This window comes from Phyllostomus discolor, chromosome 7, assembly GCF_004126475.2.
Source record: "Phyllostomus discolor isolate MPI-MPIP mPhyDis1 chromosome 7, mPhyDis1.pri.v3, whole genome shotgun sequence".
NCBI classification, from domain to species: Eukaryota; Metazoa; Chordata; class Mammalia; order Chiroptera; family Phyllostomidae; genus Phyllostomus; species Phyllostomus discolor.
In genome coordinates, this window is record NC_040909.2 from 46,413,940 (window position 1) to 46,437,329 (window position 23,390).

Consider the following 23,390-nt stretch of genomic DNA (forward strand, 5'->3'; position numbering starts at 1 on the left):
AACACAGCTGGAAAAAAATCTGTTGTATCACACTTGATTATAAAATGAAAAGATATATTAGAATAACTTCATGAAACAAATTTTATCTCTACATATAAAAATATACCTACTGTAAAATTAAAAAATTCTATCACACTTAAGGGAAAGACAGACAATGAAATCAAATATACCTCTATAGCTGTTCTTTAGTTTGCTATTTAACAAATTGTGTATCTTTACATGGATTTTTAGTGCTCAATGCTCTTTGTTGGACTTGTTTAAATGCCAATTTACCATGCTGTTCTAATTATAGTCTACACCTATCTTTAAATCATAAGCTGTAGCCAAGAAGAAATTATAGCCTACTGAAACTATAAGTCAAAAACCTAAAAATCTAAGATGATGTGAATATCTTCTGGAGTTCCCTGATGTTGTCACTAGTCTTATTATCAGAGGTTTGAAACCAAGATCTGCTAAGCCTGTCAAACCAATTATTTTGAAAGAAGGATGTATTTTTCTCAAATACAAACTTTAACACAAAATAAAACAATAAGCTTTTAATAAGTATGCCAACCAAAGAGTAAAAACAAAATGCAACAAAATAGCATGTACTCTAAAAACCGACAAACTCCCAGCCAGACCAAAGTCATTGCAATTTTCATTAATCAGAAGGACCCACTGAGAAAGCATGAAAGTAGTCTCAACCTAAAGCCTACCAGCTAAAGCAGCATCCTCTTCACTTTCTGAGCCATACTGAAGTGCCATGGTAATTGCTGATAAACGACCCCCTTGGACTGCTCTTTTATTACTGTAAAGAAAAACAATTAGAAGACATGGAAAGATATTATAATAATTTGGGTTAGTTTATAGGAAATAGGAACCGATAACAAAGCATTAAAAAAAAACTTGTATACCTGTATTCAACTGCCTCCTCAATTTATCTTTTACTTTTATATTCTCCATAATCAATTTTATCCAGTACCAATATTTTTCTCTTAGAAAAGGAGTGGTGTTAGAAAGTCTAAAGTAGGCTACTTGGAATTTGTTTTGAACATAAATGCAACACTACTCCCTTATTTTATGAAAAATAAAGATTCATTCATAATTACTGGTTAATTCTCTTTTTAGATGCTCATATTTTACAATGAATACAAATTCCACTAGGAGCAAAAAACCTTTTAGGTTTTACCACCTTTTAGATTATATTTTGCTGGTAATATTAAATATACCCAACAAACAACTTCACTTAAGCATTTTCTAAGTGGTGAGGTCAGGCTTACTATAGTATCTCAGCTTTTTTTTTCTTTATTGATTTTAGAGAGGAGAAGGGGGAGAGAGAAAAGGGGAGGAGGGAGAGAGGGGGAGTAGGAGGTGGGAGGGGGGAAGAGAGACAGACAGACAGACAGACAGACATTGACTCGCTGTTCCACTTATTCATGCACTCATCAGTAGATTCTTCCATGGGCCCTGACCAGGAATCAAAAAAGCAACCATGGCATATTGGGACAATGCTCTAACCAACTGAGCTACCAGTCAGGGCAGTACCTCAGCCTTTTAAGTGCGGTATTTAAATAAGGCATTTGATAACAAATTCTCATAATAATCCAACTGTGCCCAAAAATATTACTTCGAGATAGTCATCAAGCAAGTACTAGTATGCCTATCCCATAAACATTGGTCAGCTCTCAGACTAAACACATTCATTCTCTCTCACCGGTAATACTTGCTGGTGGGATTTCTCTCTTCACCAAGGCTTCCTTTACTGTGCGTGGAACCTGTCAGCCTGGCTGCAGTCAAATTTGATGGAGTCCTACCCAGAGATAAGATTAAAAAAAACTTCAGAAAACTGACAGCTAAAATCAGAATGCTGGGTAAACAAAAAGGAAACAATCATTTTCTTCTTTTGTAAACAGAAATGCTCAAATACTTCTGAGCCTCTACTGTGCAACAAGCTTTGCTCCAAAACCTGGAAAATGGACCACAGCTAGTACTAGAGAGCTTATGGTCACTAAAGTGATCAGGGTATCTGGTAACAAGGCAAATGTCAGGGTCAGAAGACAGCTTTGAAAGTAGCCACTCAACCTTTCCATATCAGGAAGGAAGAAATAGAATCCTAGAAGTAAGATTTGTTCAAAGTCATAGCCCAAGCACAAGGAAAAGCCAGGATAAGATTTTAGACCTTCTGACACCTTGCTAAATATTCTGTCAATATAAATATATATTACTATATATTATATACAAATATAATAAAATTACCTGTATTATATACTGCATACATTATGTATAACATGTTATAAAAAAATGCAACTATATATAACATATATAAAACAATAAGAACATATAGTAATGCTAAGTCTTAAAAATTGTCTCTTTTTAAATAAAGCCATTCAGCTGCAATAAAGGTTCTGGGTAAGAGTTATCCATACTCTCTTAAGAATCGCATTATCAACGTAAATATAATCTTGAAATACAACTATTTCTTGTTCTCCACTGTAATGATTTCACTAGCTAGAAAACTTGGCAGATAATAAAAACACAAGGATTTTAGACATTTTTAAACATACCTCATTCGAAGGCTTGACCTAGCCATTTCATGTTCAATTTCTGCTTTTTTCATATAAAATATTTTTTTAATAGAATTTGCATCCTGTCAAGACAAAATTACTTGGCTTACAAAAAGTATAGAAAAAAGGACAGTTTAAAATGCTCTCAATCATGCACTGGACGCTTTCTAGGGCACTTCTTCCATTTGGAGTGGCATTTTGTTCAATAGCCATGAAGCCTCATCCTCTAACCTTTCCACAAGCTTCCAAAACATCTACATTGTTAAATATAAGTTAAAAAGCTTAGCTCTTTCACAATTAGTCAAGTAACACAGACAAAAATCTAGTGATGAATAAGGAAAAACAGTGGTGAAAATACCATGAACACTACCTCATGTACACTGGCCTAAAAATTGAAACAAAGACACACTTCTACGATTAAAGACTATGCACTTAAACTAACGATGAATGTACTTGCTTAAATTAACAGCCTATTAATATATGAAACCCAAAGTTTTCTTTCTCCTGTAATTTAATTTAGGGAAAATAATCACACCAAAAAGCAAAGTTCTTAACTGCATCAACAATTGGTACTACACACTAAAATGTCCTACTAAGGACTAAGAATATAAGAACTTTATAGTTCATTCCTGTTTTCACTCAATGTTTCTTAAAAGATGAAAAAATACATGTTAAAGTTAATGATCAAAAGCAACTGTATTTGAATCAACATTCTGAAAGTTTAAATATTATACTCCTGAAAGATTTTCTATATACTGTGCTAAATTCCCAATGATACACGAGGGAGGACCCAAAAAAACTTACAATTATATTCTAGAGGGTGGGCCCATTGTAAAACAGGCTTCTCCTGCTAAGTCAGTGTTCTGGGAACCCATGTGTAGCAGTGTACCTACCAGCTGGTGTTGTTGTGAGAGGCTGCTTTTGGCTTCAGTGAAATTTTTTCTGAAGACTCTTTCAAAGCTTTTGCCCATTTCCTGATGGGTTATTTACAAATATACCTGCCAATATCGCCTGAGTGTTCAGCAGGTTTTAACCAAAAATGGCAAGACACCCATGCCCCACCCTCCCTATTTACCCAATCTCACCCCAAAGGAATTTTTTTGTTGCCCCAGATAAAAAGAATCCTCAAGGGGAAATGTTTTGCCGATGTGGAATAGGTGAAACAAAAAAATGACAGAAACAGTACAAGGTATTAAAATTGACAAATTCAGAAACTGTTTTGAGCAGTGGAGAAAAACATCTTGATAGATGTGCTGCATCAAATGGAGAGTATATGAGGTCTGTCTGGAAAAAGCCCAGTCATTATTAATATAATGAGAACAGTTCACATGACATCGCTGTAACCTGGCATCCAAGAAGAGTGGACTAGAATGCACATGAGTGAACAATGACAATGTCACTGTACGAGTCAGTGGTGGCAGTAGATGCTGTTGAGAGGTGCTGTGTGGCCGTCACATTCAAAATGACTAAGCGAGTAGAGCAACAAATCTCCATCAAATTTTGCATTGAGCTTGAACATTCCTCCAGAAACTATTTAGATCAGGGGTGTCAAACTCATTTTCACCAGAGGCCACATCAGCCTCATGGTTGCCTTCAATGGGCCAAATGTAATTTTAGGACTGTATAAATGTAATTACTCTGTAACAGTTAAGGGAGAGCTTGGCACTGCCACCAGGTAGAAACAAAGTGCCTAGCCAGATAAAACAAGGTAGAGGGCCAGATTCACCCCTACCATGTTTGCCACCTGTGATTTAGATGATTCAGAAGGCCACAGCTATGGGCAACTGGTGATTGGTAGCTTCATCACAACCACGCGTCTGCTCACGCATTGTGCAGTTTTTTGGCAAAACATCAAATCACCCAGATGACTTTGCCACTCTATAGCCCAGATTTGGTGTCCTGAGACTTCTGGCTTTTCCTAAAACTAAAACCCCCTTTCAAAAAGAGAGATTTCAGACTATGGATAAGATTCAGAAAAATATGACAGGGCAGCTGGTGACAACTGGGAGAACTATATGAAGTCCCAAGGTGCCTACTTTGTAAGGGACAGAAGCATCATCTTCTTATGTACAATTTTTCTTGTATCTTATATCTTCTTCCATAAATATCTCTATTTTTCATATTATATGGCTGGATACCTTCTGGACAAACCTCGTATTATTAATTGAAGAAATTTCTACCAACAACTGTTCATTATAGGATGATAAAACTATGAGGGAACTGCAAAGCAATGAAATAGTCATTTTTACATAGTGCATTATACTACACAGATTGCTTTTTTATGTTTATGAGGTTTAAAAATGCAGGGACTAAATCAATATTTAACTAAAAAGTGTATCAAAAATAAACCTTGTTTGGCATAAAGATATACATATACACTAATGGAATAGAACTGAATCCAGAAATAAATCCATACCAGTTCAATGGGGAAAGAATAGTCTTTTCAACATAAGATGTAAGGACAAATATCCCCTGTAAAATAATAAATGTGAACTCCTACCATGTGTTTCAAAAATTAATTAAAATTTCATTGAAAAATGAAATTTTAATGTAAAATTTAATTTTTTAATTTAAAATGTAAAAGCTAAAACTATAAAATTTTTAGAAGTTCATTTTTGCTGTGTTGGATGAGGTAATGGTTTCTTTCTTTCTTTCTTTCTTTCCCCCAGACCAACTTATTTTTTTTCCTCAATATTATTTTGTATTAGTTTCAGATGTACAGCATAGTGGTTAGATAATCATATCCTTTACAAAATATTCCCCTCAATAACTATGTAATACATAGTTATTAATACATAGTTGTCATGATTTCTTCATAGGACACTAAAAACACAAATAAACAAAGAAAGAAAAAGACAAACTGGACTTACCAAAATTAAAAATGTTTGCATGTCAAAGGACACTATCATAAAAGTGAAAAAAAACAAAAAAACAAAAAAAACAACCCATACAGTGGGAGAAAATATTTGTATGTCATGTATCAGTAACTAGTCCAGGCTATCTAAAAAATTCTAACAACTCAATAATAAAAACATACGTAACCCAATGAAAAAAAGGCTAAAGATCTGAGTAGACATTTTTTCAAAGATATATGAATGGCACATGAAAAGATGTCCATATCACCAACTGTTAGGGAAATGCTAATCAAACCCACAATGACATACTACTTCATACCCACGAGGATGGTTATAATAAATAAAACAAAAATGGAAAACAAGTGTTAATGAGGATGTGGAGAAATTACACTTCCACATTGCTAGTGGGGATGTAAAATGGTACAGCTGCTTTGGAAAACAGTTGTTCCCCCTATAGTTACCATGTAGCTCAACAATTCCATTCTAAATATGTAACCATGAAAAAATGAAAACATATCCCCATAAAACATTATACATGAAGTTCATAGCAGCATTATTTATAATAGCCAAAAAGTAGAAATGACTCAAATCTCTTAGCAACTGACGAATGGGTAAATAAACATAGCATATACATGTAACAGAATATTAACAATGAAAAGAATGAAGTACTGACACGTGCTACAACATGTATACCTTGAAAACATTATGATAAGAAAAACAAGAGAGTCACAAAGGACCACATATTATGATTCCATTTATGTGCAATGTCTAGAATCAGAAAATTTTCATTGACAAAAGTAGACTGGTGGTTGTCTAGGGCTGAGGAATTTGAGGGGAAATGAAGATTGACCACTAACTTGTGGTGATGGCTGCACAATCCTGCGAATATACTAAAGGCCATTAAATTGTATTCTTTGGCTGAAATGTACAATATATAAATTTTATCTCAATAAAGTTGTTATATAAAAATTAAGGTATCTACTCTTATCAATGAAAACTACAATAATGAAGAAACTAACCTTGAATACTTGAGAACCAGGCTCATTATAAGTTTTGGCATTTTTTGCTAGGAGATCTATATCTTTGGCCATTGCATGAATACTCTTGTAGCTTCCATTCTATAGTAAACAACAAAATACACAAGTTCCTCTTATTGAAAGTTAGCCAATATGACATTTAAAAAGAAAGAACTCTGCATATTTTTTAATTATCACCATGTCCCGAGACTTTATTGGAAAGTACATGTGAACAACATATGAAGTCATTTTCTCTTTTACAATCTATTAATATTGTCCATTTACAAACAAATTTTTGAGGTAAATAACAAAGCCAGAGCTAAAGTATTTTCATGAGAACAACTTACAATTTTTAAGAAAATCAGATAAGGTAAAAGTTGTTTTACTTAGCAAACACAGAGTGTCTACTCTGGTGCCAAGCACTATTCTAAGTGCTTCATTAATATTAATTCACTAAGGTGGACTTAATAGTGTGAAGTAAAACTCCTCTAATTTTATGGACCACTTCAAACAAAATAAAAAATCAGTCTAGCACAGAATTTATTATTTTGTGAGTATCCACATCTTAAAATTATTCAATCCAAAATAAACCAGGAGACTCATAATTGCCTCAATTTACAAAGGAAAGGAAGGAGGAAGACACTCTAGTCAAAAGGTGCATATGAGCCGTGCCTGAGCCCTGGCTGGTGTGGCTCAGTGGATTGAGCACCAGCCTGTGAACTAAGAGAGATGGCTGGTTCGATTCCCAGTCAAGGCACATATGTGGTTTGCAGGCTGGATCTCCAGGTGAAGCCGTGTGAGAGGCGACTGATCGATATATATTTCTCTCTCACATTGATATTTCTCTTTCTCCCTTCCTCCCCCCTTTCCAAAAATAAAATCTTGAAAAAACAAAAAAAAGGTATACTTGAGAAGGAGACAGGAATGAACAGACATGTTCTAGAAAGACTAAGGAAACCAAACACAGGAAAATGGAGGGTTGGAGGGTGGGGAAAGGTAGAATCATGAGCACAGGATGCATAGGTAGGGTAGGAAAAATGAGGCAGAATCCAGAAAGCCAGGAAAAACAGTGGAGCTGGTTATTTGCCATGTAGGACCCAACATCTGAGCATCCTTTTTATTTAGAGGAAATCCCAGCACAGGTAGTAGGGAAGGACCTACCGTCCACAAAGAGGGTAGAAGTGAGCAGATGGTAGCTTTGCTAGCAGCCTGGCAGACAGGGCCAAGGGGAAATAATTCATGCTTGAGTCTGGATGGACTAAAGATAACAGCAAGGGAATGGAAGGAATACATTCCTAACTCCTGAAGGAGAGTAAGAGTCTAGAAGTGGAGCAGCAGGTGTCCAGGGCCCACAGTGGCAAATGACAGTGGTAACAGCAATGACACCACAAAGTGACTGTATATGACCTTAGCTGTGCCACAATGGCCCTGAGTTCTATTTCCCATAGCTCTCCCACCTTCTCCATGATTCCATGAGCTATCTAATACTCTTTTCAAGGACTCCCTTTCTGTTTAAATTAGTCAGAGGTGGCTGGTTATTGGTGAACTGGTGGTACAAGGGGCTGTGAGTTGCATAGGCAGGGATTAGACCACCACTGACAAAAAAAGAAAGCTAATGACAAGTCTCTGGGTAGTGGAATAGCAGGAAGGAACCTAGGGTGAGGAAGTAATATGCAGAAAGGACTAGAGAGCCTCACCAGAGAGGGAGGAAAAAACTACTATAATTATTCAGGCATAAGAGGCCAAGATCCTGGTTAGGGTGATGGTGAAAGGAGCTGCTTCTGTGGGGCTTTCGAAAGGGAAAGGGAACAAAATAAGGTGAGGTCACAGACGAGTGGGGTTGAGGTAGAGGTATTTAAAGATTCAATTTGATTTTCAGTATTATGAAAACATCTTCCCCTGAGATAGATGTTAGGAATGCCAGAGATTTAGGTTTGGGAGACTAAGTCACTCCCAGTAGCACCTACTGAGTTGCCTGAAAAAAACAGGTGATACATTAGGGAATCTTTATTATACCAGTCAGTGTAAATGTTTCTATGGTTCTAGTTGTCAGTATTTCCTACTCTCTTAGAATTTAAACCCAAGGAAGTTTCTTCCCCCTGGCAAACCACTGTGCTTTCAGGCTCAATTCTCTATAAGACTACATAACATAATATCTTCTTCTTTGCTTTATCTACTAGGAGCCCCAAACACTCCTTTCTCTGGGAGAATCAGTCACTCACATTGACCAAGACCACATCCCATAGGTGCTCCGGGAACACTTCACATACCTTACCACCAACTTCTACAACTCTGTGAAGCAGTAATACTACACTCAGTGTACAGCAGAGGAAGTAGGCAGGTTGCAAAACCAAACTGACATAGCTAATAAGAAGCAGAGCTAGGACAATAGCCCATGCCAGACCAAACTCTTTTGGTATAATTTAGCTCATTCTTCCTATACCTTCCTTAACCTCTTACATTCAAAATTTAACTCTCATTCATTTTCATTTGCTCAATTAATATTTACTGAGCACCTACTCTGTGGAGAGGAGGTAACAGTGTAGGGGTCGAGAGCAGACTCTGGAGTCAGACTGCCTGAATTCAAATCCCAACTCTTCTTGTTACTAGCTGATGACTCAGGTAAGGGACTTATCATCTCTGTGCCTCTGTTTTCTCATCTCTGAAATGGGAATAACAGTATCTACCTCATGGAGTTGTAAGATTAATTAACTAATATATATAAAGCACATAAAACAGAGCAGGCACCTAGCAGGTCCAGGTGCCTGTTATTGCTGGAGATACAGATAGGGGCATTCAAAGAGAAGAGTCTCTGAACTACCTAATACTTTAACTATCTGTTGTAGGTAGTTTTTATTCTGAGATATCCTAAAACTATTTGGAAGCAGATAAAAATAAGCAACAATACCTTTATTGCTGATATACTTTTCACAATTAAAAATGGCCATGATCAATGTTTTCTCATTATTGTCCTAACAGAGCAAGATATAATATGCCAATGAAAAGTTTACTTTCTTCTCTACAGAAAAACATGCAAAAGGAATGCTATGCTGCTGCCTCCAAAGCTATAATCAGTAACTCCACTCTTATTTGTTTACATTATATTAATGTAATAACCCCTTACAGAGACATCTGTTCCTCTGTTTTCTAAAAGCCCTGAGGAAAGGCTATAGGTCAATCTACCCTAAACCACTGTGGTCACATATGGTCATCTTCATACCTGTATCCTCTGGGCAATGGTCTTGAGATCTATAGGTTCCTTAATTATTGCATAATAGTCTGGATATTGCTGAAAGAAAAAAAAAACCCAGCTAATGAGAAAACAAGGAAGCACACTGACATTGACAATCTTAATTGATTAAGCAGCTTCGTGGGATTCAAAACTAAAGACATAGCTGTACAGCATATTGTTTGTTACATTTAAAGCAGAAAGAATTTGAGTTTAACTAGCTTCATGAACTACCCAACAGCATGTTGTAGGAGTTTATAGTTAGTATTGATTAGGTAATTAGCATTATACAACTAATACAGTACCACTTTATGTTTTAAAAAATTCTAAATTTACAGATTACAAATTAAAGGTCCTAAGATATCTATGCCTAGAAATGAAGTAGAGGAATGTTTTTTGAAGGGTTTATTAGAAGTTCTCTTAATTTTGCAATATAACTAATACTATTATATCTTCTTTCAAATAAAATTCCAAGGGACTTTTAAGAAGTTATGTTTCAAGGTTCGTTAGTTTCATGTTTAACTTAACGCTTACAAATTTTAAATGAAACTATGTTTAAGAAACGAAGCAGAGTTGTTTTCTTATAAAATATTAATTTATCACAATATTTAAAGTTAAAACATGTCAGAGGAACACCCTTGAAGAGTTTCACGAAGGCTAAAGTGCATGCATTTCCTTCAGCCTTTCCTACAGGTTTTGTTCCTTGGAAGAAATAATTGAAGTTGGCCAGAAAAGCTGGCCTCCTCAGGTGGGAGAGGTGTCAGAGGAAGTCAGATTGTGCTCTCCAGGCTCTTCCTACCTGTTCAAATCATGGAGCCCAAACAACAACGACAAAAACGCAGAAGGGCACAGTTTTCACTCAATTAACTAGGCTGAAGGGATGAACTCAGTGATGCTTCACCTTATCCGATCTCTCGGCTTACCGCTCTATTTTCTTAACCTTACTATTCCTCTCTTTGCTTGGATCAAAGCCCTTTCCTGTCTACTCTCTTCAAATTTTACTTCTGAGAAACAGTGTAGAAGACAAATTATGGCACAGCCACCCAAACTAGATACAATGTAATCCAAGCTGCTGGCCCACAAATTCCCAACCCACCTCTCACACTTGGGAGGGGCTTATAAAGTAAAGGTAGAAACTGCCCTCCTCTCCTTGTTGTGTTTCAAATTGTTACACCCTGAGGGACCATTGGGAACCTGCTTTCCCCCACCATCTACTGCTTCATGATCACCCAGAAAGCTTTCCTGGAATGGGGCAACCAGGTATTATTGGGTTGGCCAAGAAGTTCATTTGCTTTTTTTCTGTAAGATGGCTCTAGTAGTACACAGCTGTCTTTAACTTCCTTTGAAATAATTTTGTTAGGTTGTATTGTGACACCTGTCATATCAATGTGCATGTTAAAAAAACTTATCAAGATCAGTGAATTTTTGTGTAGCCATTTAAATACTGAAGGTGGAAGAAAACAACGTTTTCAGCATATTATGCTTCATTATTTAAAGAAAGGTAAAAACACAACTGAAACACAAAAAAGATTTGTACAGTGTATGGAGAAGGTGCTGTGACTGACTGAATGTGTCAAAGTACTCTGCGAAATTTCATGCTGGAGATTTCTCACTGGATGATGCTCCACAGTCCAGGAGAACAGCTGAAGTTGAGAGCAATCAAATTGAGACATTAACTGAGAACAATCAACATCATACCATGCATGGATAGCCAACATGCTCAAAATATTCAAATCAATGAAGTTATTAGTGAAAATGAAAAATGTTTTTTATTTTATGGAAAAGACTAAATGAACATTTTGGCCAAACCAGTACTATTTTTATTGCTCCAGATCACCCTTGGTGGCTTGACTAATACTGATCCCCTCCTGCAGAGTAAGAATAAACCTTGAATAAAGATTGTACTCATTTCTCACAAATTTTTTATTATAATAAAATATACATAAGATTTACCATTTAATCATTCAGTGGCATTAAGTACATTCACATTATGGTACAATCAACACCATCATCCATCTCCAGAACTTTTCATCTTCCACTGAACATCCACACCCATTAAATAATAACTCTCCACTTTCCCCCTCCTGCCAGACTCTAGAAATGGCAGATCTACTTTCTGTCTCTATAAATTTGACTACCCTAAATACCTCCTCTAAGAAGAATCATACAATATTTGTCCTTTTGTGTCTGCCTTATTTCACTTACAATAATGCATTTAGGGTTCTTTCTTATTTTAGTACATAACAGAATTTCAAAACTTTAAAAGTCCAAATAATACTCCATTGTGTGTGTATACCACATTTTATTTATCCAGTCATCTGTTGAGGGACACTTGGGCATCTTCCATGTTTTAGCTAGAGTGAATAATACTGCTATGAATATAGGTGTTCAAATACCTCTTTGAAACCCTGCTTTCACTTCTTTTGGGTATACACCCCAAGTGGAATTACTGTCTCATATGGTAATTGTGTTTTAATTTTTTTTTGAAGAATCGTCTTACAGTTTTCCTTTTTCTTGAAATTTTAAACTTACATCCAATATAATCATGTTTTCCTAATCAGATCCATACTTAGGACAGTAGTGGTTACATATGGTTTATATCTAATGTCATAACTGTCCTATAACTACTCAAGACATACCTTTATAACAAGTCTTGTTGGTGACTAGTGGGGAAAACTACATGCCACTTATCAGTCAACAAGCATTTCTTGCACATTTATGGCATGCTGGTTTCCAACTACATGGCAGAGACACAAAAGAAAATATGGCATTGTCCTTGTCTTTAAGAAATACAGGGCCTGGGGAAGGAGGTAGATACAAAAGTAAATGATCACAATGGATGTAAGCACTATAGTGGAGTACTTTTAAAAGTGAGAATTTTTGTAATTCCACAGGCTCATGTTAATTACCTCTTGGGTATGAAGCCACAAGGGACCCTAACACTCTTAAAGGGTCTTACTTGTCTAGAAAAACTCTTCCTCTTTGGGGTAGAAATGTACCTATTAGGTCTCTCTCTTCTCTATCATTAGACAATCAAGGAGAACCAAGAGAGGAAGGCTTCATTTATCTTCTTCTGACTCCTGAGCAAAGATATGTCTTGTCTTTTATAAATAAAAGGTTTAGTTTAGGTGTTTATTTTATCATTTAGAAGTACCCATCTTAGAAACAACCCAAAAGTCCATCAACAGATGAATGGATAAACAACATGTGATTTAAAAAAACTATATATACAATGTACATACAATGTAGTATTATTCAGCCTTAAAAAGGAAGGAATTCTGACACATGCTACAACATGAAGGAACCCTGGAAACATTACACTAGCTGAAATAAGCCAGACACAAAAGGATAAATATTGTATGATTCCTATTATATCAGGTACTTAGTCAAATTCATAGAGAGAAAACAGAACATTGGTTGCAGGGGTGGGGGGGGGATGAGGAAATAGAGTTATATTTTAATGGGTACAGCGTTATGGTTTAGGAAGGTGAAAAGTTCTGAAGACAGATGGTGGTAATGGCTGCACAATAATATGAAGGTACCTAATACCACTAAACTGTACACTTAAAATGGTTTAATGTTAATATTATGTTATGTATATTTCATGAGAATAAAAACAAACAAACAAAAAGAATTACCAATCAAAAAACAAAAACTCAAAAACTTTTCAAAACCTGTAATGCCCTGGCTAAGTAAAATGACAGAACATACCCTATGTGTGTGCTGCTGAGACCACATGGAGGACCTTTTGGCTACTTCCAATGCCTCCCATTCACTGTACTGTATTTACTAAAAATAAAATTTTTGAAGTGCTTAAAAAAAAGAACAAACAAAACCACTCACTAATTCAACTATCTTTCATTGTATCACTCACCACTTTAGAAGGCAGTTTCTGAAAAAGTTCGCTAATGAGATGTCCTGATGGATTTGTGGCTACAACTATGGCTTCAAGAAGCTGCTCCAGGATCTCCTTCAAGTAACCTGGAGAAGACTGGAAAGAGGGAATTGGGAGCAAGAAGAGAGGGGAGTCAGAAATACTCTTGTGAGAGAAATCCAAAAATAAATGCTGATATTAAATAGTTTCTAAAATTTGAAAGCCAACTCAAAAGAGCAACTTCTAAACTACTTATTTTAAGTACAGTATTAAGAGCACCACAGAAATGCTCTGATGCTGACTGTGGCGATTGTACTCTCAGAATGGCACATGTGAAACTAATGAAGCTCCTTATATTATTTCAGAAATTAAATCCTTTGGACCAGGTCCTTTTAGTAAATGCTAATCCATAGTAAACATTGTAACAGTGAAGTTCAAGTGCCATATGTATAACTAATTAGAAATGCATACCTTTTTAGAGTCTGAGCAACTGAGAAAGAAAAACATACCCCATGACACCCAGTCATTTCTACGTATGTTGTTTATATCTACTCAAGTATTCATATTCTGGTAGAATAACTACATATGTAAAGTGGGAACAACATACTTTTTACCATAGGGTGCTCTACCAGATCTAACAACAGAATTAAAGTTATATCAAAACTGAATGGAGATTAAGTCAACTGACGTATATCACTTGCTCTCCAGATGACTGCCTTATTCCTCTCTTAGTCACTGTTTCAACATGGGAAAGTATATACCCAAAAAAGAACCTGCCTAATTTCTGCAGTTAGCAATGGGATGACTCAGTCAAGGTTTATATTAAATGGTACTTCAAGTCCAAACCATGTTTTGTTCATATAAAATAAAGATTAAGATATTAAATCATAAAAGCATAACTTTTTGTCCTAATTCAACAGAAGTCCTTTTTATTTAGTATAGTCTCAATAATAAGGTCCAACATTAATGTCACAGAGAGGGCTTTAACAAATCTTTTGGGCCTACCACAGTGTCTGGCAAAAAAAGACACGCAGTAAATATTTAACATATAAGACATGTGATTAGTTGAGAGTCATCAACCACATAAGCTCAGAGAACCAACATAACACCGATAAAGGCAGACTAAATAGCCATGTTCCAGTCATTTACTTCCTGGCTAAACATGGTACCACAGAGTTAGCTTCAAAAAGAGGAGAGGTATATTCTATAGCCAAGATTCCTCTCTTCCCCATCATACCAGTTACTTTGTGCTGCAGGTGACAAAGGGAGCAGGGTATATAAATGAGTTCATACAATCTATTCCCACAATTGGGAAAACTCCAAGGACATCATTCTTAATTTAAAAATGAGAAACTCAAAAATTCCTTCTTCCTTCTTGAGAACCTTAGGGCTAGAGAGAAGCTTGGGAGGTATAAATATGTATGCGCAAAATTGTTCTATTTCCTACTAAAAGAAACACAGACCAATTCCTAGATATAGGCATTTTCATTTTTGACAGAACTCTGGAGGTTTATAATAAGCCTGAGCCCCCTGTAGGAAAGGAATGTTCTGCCCAAGAAAGCATGGGTTAAGTTGCCGCTCCTACATTAATATCAGAAAATAAAATTTCAGGGAATACTTAGTTAACTGCCTTCTATCTGATTCCAATCATTTAATTTCTAGAAAGAAATTCACAAATTCCCTGGAAGCTAGATTTTTAGAGAAATCCAAAAATAAATGCTGATATTAAATAGTTTATGTTTTGTTGAGTTTCTCAACACAGAGAGAAGTGGTAGGTGAATTTTCTTTCCTGAAAACTCAACATAGAAGCAAATGCTCTGCTTTGGGTATCTTACTATTTAGCTGCAGAAGACAGATGTAATTCCTTCTATTATTCTTTTTCCTCTTTTCAAGCATATGTATTTATTCTGCAAGAATTTATTAATATCTACAAGTCAGGCACAGTCTAGATGCCAGAAATAGGTGAACAAGATGATATCTTTTGTGGACTATAATTCTACATGGAAGAAGACAGAAAGCAAACATGTAATCTACCATAATAAACAAGTTATTTACCAAGTTATACAGTGGTAAAGACTGGAGATCATAGAACAGAGTGAAGATCATAGAACACAAAAGACAGACCTTCTTTTGGAGGAGTAGGGAGCAAACAGTTTAGATAGAGTGGTCCAGAAAGTCCTCTCCCAGCTGACATTAAGTGATATCAGTATAATGAAAAAGAGCCAGTGACAGCAAAAGTGAAAGGAAACACATTCTAAGCAGAAGCAAGAGCAACTGGAAAATTCCAGAGGCAGGAACACAATCGGCACATTCTAAGAACAGCACTTAGTCTAACCTACAAAAATGGAAAACACCTAACCAATGTAATTCCGTTGACTCTCCAACTTTTAATCACAATACAGCCTACACTTACATGGAATATCAGTCCAGGAACATTGAATTTGTCCTTAAAGATACAGACACTCTCTTTAAAACTGAGCAGGCTAACCCTGGCTGGTGTAGTTCAGTGGATTGAATGCTGGCCTGCGAACCAAAGAGGCACTCGTTCAATTCCTGGTCAGGACACATGCCTGGCTTTCAGGCCAAGTCCCCAGTAGAGGGTGCCCGAGAGGCAACCACACATTGATGTTTCTCTCCCTCCCTTCCCTTCTCTCTAGAAGTGGATAAATAAAATCTTTAAAAAATAATAATAAAAAGTAAAATAAAATTTTAAAGAAACTTAGCGAGATATATGCATTAACATAAGAGCAATTCATAAAAACTATGCATGGGACACACTATCCAGGATTTCTTAGGATTCCTTGTAATTGCAGTGAGGCTCTCTGGCTATATTATGCCCCTTTTCCCCACCAGTTACCAACACAATTATATAGAAAGCCTATAACAAGTCAGAGGAAACCTCAGGAGCCGTGTCCACATCCCAACAGCCCTCAATTGTTCCATCTGCACACTTACTCCTTCAGTCACTGTGCCTTGATTGTCTTGCCCATCTTCATCATCATCTTCATCATCTGCTTCTCCTTTCTGAACAAACTCATTTCTTGTTCGAAGATACAAATCCCACAGTTTGCAAGCAGCTTTATATTCAGGAGTATCTGGCTGTACATTAGCAAAGACAAGAGAAAATATATCACTTTATTATTTTATTGTAAATCAAATCCTATTCCAGCAGAGACTGGTATTCTAAGACAACTTCAAAAAGTCTATTACAAATTTTAAACTCCCTATGATTAAAAGATACATGGGCCTCAACTTCTCAAGAACTAAGTGTAGCCCTGACCAATGTGGCTCAGTTGGTTGGAGTGTTGTCCCATTAATGAAGGGCTGCAAGCGTGCTTCCCAGTTCAGGCATGTATCATATCATCCCCAATCTGGTTGCATACAGGGAGCAACAAACTTGTGTTTCTGTCTCAGATCAATGTTTCTCTTTCCCTTCCTCTCTCTAAAAAAGCAATTAAAAAAAGTCCTCGGGTGAGGATAAAAAAAAAAAAGAACTAAGTATGTTTTAAAGGCATTTTGAACTCATATTAGTTTATTTATGCCTTATCTTATTTTAATATATTTTATTGATTATGCTATTACAGTTGTCCCATTTTCCCCTCTTCACTCCCCTCCACCCTGTACACCCTCTCCCACCCATATCCCCCCCTTTAGTTCATGTCCATGTGTCATACTTATGAGTTCTGTAGCTTCTACATTACCCATACTATTCTTACCCTCCCCCTATCTATTTTCAACCTACATTCTATGCTACTTATTCTCTATACCTTTTCCCCCTCCTCCTCCTCCCACTCCCCTGTTGCTAACCCTCCATGTGATCTCCATTTCTGTGGTTCTGTTCCTGTTCTAGTTGTTTGCTTAGTTTCTTTTGGTTTTGCTTTAGGTATGGTTGTTCATAATTGTGAGTTTGCTGTCCTTTTACTATACATGTTTTTTCTTTATCTTCTTTTCTTAGATAAGTCCCTTTAACATTTCATAAAATAAGGGCTTAGTGTTGATGAACTCCTTTAACTTGACCTTATCTGAGAAGCACTTTATCTGCCCTTCCATTCTAAATGAGAGCTTTGCTGGATAGAGCAATCTGGGATGTAGGTCCTTGTCTTTCATGACTTGGAATATTTCTTTCCAGCCCCTTCTTGCCTGTAAGGTCTCTTTGGAGAAATCAGCTGACAGTCTGATGGGAACTCCTTTGTAGGTTACTGTCCCCTTATTTCTTGCTGCTTCTAGGATTCTCTCCTTCATTTTTACCTTGGCTAATGTAATTATGATGTGCCTTGGTGTGTTTCTTCTTGGGTCCAGCTTCTTTGGGGTTCTCTGTGCTTCCTGGATTTCTTTGAAGTCTATTTCCCTTTGCAAGATTGGGGAAGTTCTCCTTTATTATTTGTTCAAATAACTCTTCCACTTGTTGCTCTTCCTCTTCTCCTTCTGGTACCCCTATAATTCGGATATTGGAACGTTTAAAGATGTCCTGGAGGCTCCTAAGCTTCTCCTCGTTTTTTGAATTCTTATTTCATCATGTTTTCCTGCTTGGTTGTTTTTTGCTTCCTTCTGGTCCACTCTATTGTTTTGAGACCCAGTTTCCTTCCCATCACTACTGGCTCTCCGTGCATCTTCCTTCACCTCTTTTATGGTAACCTGCATTTTTTCATCTAATTTGCGCCCAAAATCAACCAATTCTGTGAGCTTCCTGATCACTAGTGTTTTGAACTGTGCATCTGATAGACTGGCTATTTCTTGGTCACTCAAAAGGATGAGTCCTGGGGGACTGATCTGTTCTTCTGCTGGAGACATATCTCTGTCTCTCCTTTTTTTTCCCCCCGTCTGGTCGCTCTTGTTACGGTGAGGGGCGGAGCCTTAGGTGTTTACCTGGGCTGGGCACCCCAGTCGCTAGATTGTGACGTTGTATGTGGGGACAGGTGTGGGGGCGGGAGGGAACAATGGCGGTAGTTCCGTTCTCCTGGGATCACAGTCCCTTCTCTGGGATCCTGGTTTGCGTGCTCTGCCCTGGTCCACAATCACTGCTTCACTGGGTCCGCCAGCCGCTGCTTGCATACTCAGGGTCCACCACTGCGATCTTGCGCGCCCTGGATGGCTTACACCCCGAGTTCTCCCTGATCCCCGCTGCCGACCCGCGCCCTCCCGGCTCCGCCCTTCCTACCGGTTTGGATGAACGGGTCTACTTCAACTTCTTGGCTGTCCGACTTCCATTCAGATAAATTCCCTGTCAGTTCTGGGTGTTATTCTGGCTCTAAATTGTTGTTGTTCTAATCTTGGTTGTGCATGGAGGTACGGTGCGTCCACCTATGCCTCCATCTTGCCGGAAGTCTCATATGCCTTATCTTATTACAGAAAGACTTATGCAGGAGAAAAGTAATTTGCTAAATTAAGACTAATTATTACTAAGAAAGATAATTTAAAGAATAAGACCTGATGTAGCCACTATGAAAAAAAAGTATGAAGATTCCTAAAAAAAACCCAAAAAACAAAACAAAACAAAAACCCTAAAAATTTATCTACATACAACCCCAAAATTCTTCTATTTATCCATAGAAAACAAAAAAACACTAATTTCAGAAAATATATCCATCTCTATGTTCATTTCAACATTATTTAGAATAGTTAAGATACAGAAGCAACCTAGAGAAATATGTGTGGGTGTACACACAAAATGGAATATTACACAGCAATGAAAAAGAAGAGACCACCGACATTTGCAACATGGACCCAAGCTATTGTGCTTAGCAAAACAAGTCAATGTTTTAAGCTAAGCATAAAAAACAATGTATTATGCTAAGCAAAACAAGTCAGAAACAAATACTATACGGTTTCTTTTATATGTGGAATCTAAAAAACAAAACAAATTCATAGAAACACAGGTCAAAGGCATGGTTACCAGAGGAGGAGATGGGAGGAGAGGGGAGTTGCTGAAAAAGGTAAAGGGGAATACAGTCAGTAATATTATGGTAAGTTTGTATAATGACAGAAGATTAATAGAATTAGTGGGGTGCTCACATTATAAGGTATGGAGATATCGCTATACTGTATATCTGAAACAAATATAATATTGTATACCAACTATACTTAAAATAAATAAAGGATAAGACCCAATTTAAAAGATACAAGTAAAAAAGATAGAAGCTAATGACTGTTCTGATAATCACTTCTAAGATTTTTAAAAGTATTTAAGGACTTTCCGTCAAGATGAAGGCATAAGTAAACATGGCTCGCCTCCTTGTAAAACCACAGCAAAAATTACAACTAAAATACAAACAAGTGCCACCCAGAATCACCAGAAAATCGAGCCGTATGGAAGTCTGACAACCAAAGAATTAAAGAAGTCACATTTACCCAGACAGGTAGGAGGGGTGAAGACACAGAGATGCAAACAGGCAGTCACACACCCATGTGTGGTAGATAAAAATCAGGAGGGATACCTCGGGAGCGAGGAATTCTAGTCCTATACGATACCACCCAGCCCAGGGTTCCTGTACCAGGAGATACGTCCCTATAACTTCTGGCTATAAAAACCAGTGGGGGTTGGGGTGGTGGAAGAAACTGCAGGATTCTAAGGCATCTCCTCTTAAAGGGGCCACAACAGACTTAGGACATACACAAATTCACTCCCTCTGGGCTCCAGAATTGGGGCAGCAGCTGGAAGGGCACTAGTGGCATACACAGAGAAATTGAATGGCATCGGGGCAAGTGCCAGGGGACAGCTTGCTCTTAGACAAAACTCCAGAGGCCAGGAAGCTGCATTATCTCCTTTCTGAGCCCTCTGTCACGCAGAGCCACAGAGCGCAGACACCATATTGGAGATTCCATCAAACCTGTTCATGTTCATATGGGTTGTCTCACCCTGAGGATTACCTAAGGCTTTGCCTCATCCAACTAATTGATGTTGCTCTTCTACAACAGGCTAAGTATCTAAGGCTATAATATCTACTAAGATAGGGAGTCAAAGCAGCCCTATCTAACACATAGAAACAAACACAGGGAGGCTGCCAAAATGAGGAGACAAAGAAATATGACCCAAATGAAAGAACAGATCAAAACTCCAGAAAAAGTACTAAACAAAAATGAGATAAGCAATCTATCAGATGGGGAGTTCAAAACACTGGTTATTAGGATGCTCAAAGAACTCACTGAGAACTTAAAAAGCATAAAAAAGACACAGGCGAAAATGAAGGTTACACTAAGTGAAATAAAAACTTACGGGTAACCAATAGTGGAGTAGATGAAGCTGAGAATCAAATTAAAGATTTGGAACATAAGGAAGAAAAAATACATTCCATCCAAACAAGAAGAAATAACATTCAAAGCATAGGTGTGCCAGAAGATGACAAAGAAATTAACTTATTTGAAAAAATAATGAAAAAACTTCCCTATTCTGGTGAAGGAAACAGACATGGAAGTCCAGGAAACACAGAGATGGACACAAAGAAAATCACATCCCAAAAAAGATGGACACAAAGGACCACACCAAGACACATCATAACTAAAATGCCAAAGGTTAAAGATAGAGAATTTTAAAAGCAGCAAGGGAAAAGCAGAGAATTACCTACAAAGGAGTTCCCATAGGACTATCAACTGATTTCTCAAAAGAAAACTTGCAGGCAAGAAGGGGCTGGAAAGAAGTATTCCAAGTCATGAATGGCAAGGACCCACATACATCCAAGATTACTCTATCCAGCAAAGCTACCATTTAGAATGGAAAGGCAGATAAAGTGCTTCCCAGACAAAATAAAGTTAACAGAGTTCATCATCACCAAGCCCTTATTATATGAAATGTTAAAGGGACTATGAGAGAAAAAGAAAATCAAAACTATGAACAGTAAAATGACAACAAACTCACAACTATCAACAACTGAACCTAACCACCACCACCCCAAACAAAAACAAACTAAGCAAACAAGTAGGACAGGAACAGAATCACAGAAATGGAGATTACAGGGAGGGAGATAAGTGGGGAGGGGGGAGGGGGAGAATGGGGGAATAAGAAGCATAACTGATAGGTATAAAATAGACAGGGGCAGGTTAAGAATAGTATAGAAAATGGAGAAGCCAAAGAACTTACACATATGATCCATGGACATAAACTAAGGAACTAAGGGGCTGGGGCAATGCTGGAAGGAATGGGGTACTGGGCGGAGGTGGATAAAAGGGAGAAAATAGAATGGGACAACTTACAATAGCCTAATCAACAAAATATACTTGAAAAAAACAAACAAAAGAAACCAAAGTGAAACCAAAAGAAGACAGAAAAAATAATAAATTACAAAGTGAGATAAATAGAAAGTTGAAATTTAGATGGTTAGGAAAACGTTCAAACATAATGGCCATCGCTAAAACTATAAAGATATCATGCAAGGGTCCAGTTCAAAAGTAAAGATCATCAACTGATTAATAGAAATTCAGATATATGCTGTTTATAAGACACATATCAGCATTAAAAGGACATGAATAGGCTGAAAGAATGGAAAAGTAGGTAAACACAAAAATAAAGCTAGTATAACTATATTAACATCAGATAAAACGTACCTAAAATAGAAGATATTACTAGAAACAAAGAGATCTAATACATAATGCAAAAAAATCCCATTTACGCCCTGACTGATGTGGATCAATGGGTTGGGACTTATCCCACAAACCAAAATGTTGCCATTTGAGTTTGATTCCTAGTCAGGACACATGCCTGGGTTGCAGGCCAGGTCCCCGGTTGGGGGCCTGTGAGAGGCAACCCATCAATGTTTCTTTTGTGCATCGATATTTCTCTCCTCCTCTTTCTCCTTCCCTTCCCCCTCTTTAAAACAAACAAATAAATAAATAAAACCTTTAAAAAAATCCCGCTTACTAAGCAACATAATTTTAAACTTGTATGTTCCTGTTTGTAAAGTGTGAAAATATATAAAGCAAAAAATCAACTGACAAATCCATCATTATAATGAGAGATTTTAAAACACCTCACTTGGTAAGTAGTTCATGCAGGTAAATCAGGATATAAAAAAGTTTAGCAACATAATTAACAAGCTAAATGTACCAATGAATAGCACTCTATATATTCACAAAATTTATAGCAGCTCTATTCATTATACCTAAAAGTAGAAAAAATCCAAATGTCCATTAACTGGGAAAAGAATAAACAAAATGTGGTATATCCATATAATAGAATATTATTTAATCAGTAACAGTAATGAAGTACTAATACAAGATGGGGCAAGAGTAGGTTTATAGTTTGTTCCTATGGGAAAAAATATAATAACTAATAAATGACACAAAAATAAACCCTGTGTTTTGTGTACTCACAACTTACTTTTGCCCCATCCTGTATATGTTTCAACATGGTTGAATCTTAAAGATATTATGCTCAGTTAAAGAAAGCCATATATCCCTTTCATATGCAATGTCCTGAACAGGCAAACACATACAGAAAGTAGATTGGTGGTTGCAAGACACCCCTGGGAGGGGGGACAATAGAAAGTGCATATTAATAGGTATGGTTTTCTTTTGGGGATAATGAAAATATTTTGAGGTTAGATAGTGGTAACTTTTGTGACTATACTAAAACCCCCTGAATTCTACACTTTGAAAGTTTATGAATTCTATCTCAAATAAAGAAAATCTATGTATACAACACAGTCTTAAGGATGAATCTAAAAACATTTTTGTAGAATCTTCATGAAGGAAGATTTAAAGCTTTGCTAAAATAAAGAAAAATAAATGAAGACACAAAATTCATAGATGAATGATCTATATCAGGATTATGTCTATTCTCTAAATTATGACCTAGAGAGAGTCAATGCAATTCCAAGAAGAATTCCACCAATATTTTTTAGCTTGTTGACTTAATGCTAATATTTAAATGTAAAAAGGAAA

General features: G+C 36.8%; 1 protein-coding gene across 1 annotated transcript in view; it reads right to left on the minus strand.

The window, feature by feature from the left end:
- Positions 1-23,390, minus strand: part of PBRM1 (polybromo 1) — a 123,232-nt gene that overhangs the window by 81,163 nt on the left and 18,679 nt on the right. The window contains exons 6-12 of the mRNA XM_036030884.1: positions 16,473-16,616; positions 13,518-13,634; positions 9,635-9,703; positions 6,418-6,516; positions 2,544-2,626; positions 1,694-1,789; positions 696-787 (exon numbers count right to left, since the gene is read on the minus strand). Coding sequence (XP_035886777.1) covers positions 696-787; positions 1,694-1,789; positions 2,544-2,626; positions 6,418-6,516; positions 9,635-9,703; positions 13,518-13,634; positions 16,473-16,616 — 700 coding nt within the window. The remainder of the gene's footprint in view (positions 1-695; positions 788-1,693; positions 1,790-2,543; positions 2,627-6,417; positions 6,517-9,634; positions 9,704-13,517; positions 13,635-16,472; positions 16,617-23,390) is intronic.